The sequence below is a fragment of the Penaeus monodon genome, chromosome 30 (genome assembly GCF_015228065.2).
Source record: "Penaeus monodon isolate SGIC_2016 chromosome 30, NSTDA_Pmon_1, whole genome shotgun sequence".
Classification (NCBI taxonomy): domain Eukaryota; kingdom Metazoa; phylum Arthropoda; class Malacostraca; order Decapoda; family Penaeidae; genus Penaeus; species Penaeus monodon.
Genome location: NC_051415.1, coordinates 17,952,261 through 17,953,125, shown reverse-complemented (window position 1 = coordinate 17,953,125; position 865 = coordinate 17,952,261). Strand labels below are relative to the sequence as shown.

Below are 865 nucleotides of genomic sequence, written 5' to 3'. Positions count from 1 at the left end.
CACCGTAAATGCTAGTAAGAAGCGCCCAATCATTTCTTTTGTCTAAGGTGTAGTTCTTCTCCATAATAAAAGATATTTCATCATGCATAAAACTTATTTTTTTCTTCTAATTGGGTCACTTTAGAACCCTGGCTTGACATTTACAAACATGCATGAATACCAAAACAGAGTATGTCAATTAACATTAGATTTAAGAAAATCCTTTTGTGTTTCTTGCGCGGTGATCAGGTTGATTTATTAATGAATCCAGAGCCGAGCGATGGCGTTATTCATGAGGACACTCGGTCGCCATTCAAACCTTCAACTTCAGTAGCCCATCGTCTTATAATTTCAATAAATCAACATATGTTATAGACATTCTTTTCCAATGACGTGCGCTAGCTATTCCACCGTTTCCGTTATTTTCTATTAAAATATGCGTATTGATTTTATAATCAGGGATATGATGAAGACGTGATATCTAGTTACCTATCAAAATAATTAAGATGATGAGACCAAGATGACTGACATGTTCTAGTTACTTATCAGTGTGATTAACATTATAATGAAGTCAGTATCATTCAATGATGTTGAAAGTAATATCATACTCACCACATATCAGTCCTGGTAGTGATGGGTTCGTACAGGATGATCTCGGGGGCTGGAAAAGGTATAAATCTACTGTTAGTGATAATGTTTATAGATATATATAAGAAATCTGGAGCCTGTTGTGTAAGAGAAGTTTATGGAATTTATAATAACTGCATTACTTTACGGTATAATAGACGGCATACTGCAGTGATAAAAATGAATATGGAAGATTGTAACACAGAGAATGATCATATTTGTGTTGACCCTGCATTTTCATCTATCGCGAAATCCCTGA

The 865-nt window shown here is 34.7% G+C and overlaps 1 protein-coding gene across 1 annotated transcript in view; it reads right to left on the bottom strand.

The window, feature by feature from the left end:
* LOC119592595 (serine/threonine-protein kinase 17A-like) overlaps positions 1 to 865 on the bottom strand; it is a gene marked incomplete at its 3' end in the record, with an annotated part of 209,876 nt that overhangs the window by 6,407 nt on the left and 202,604 nt on the right. The window contains 1 exon segment of the mRNA XM_037941480.1: positions 592 to 640. Coding sequence (XP_037797408.1) covers positions 592 to 640 — 49 coding nt within the window.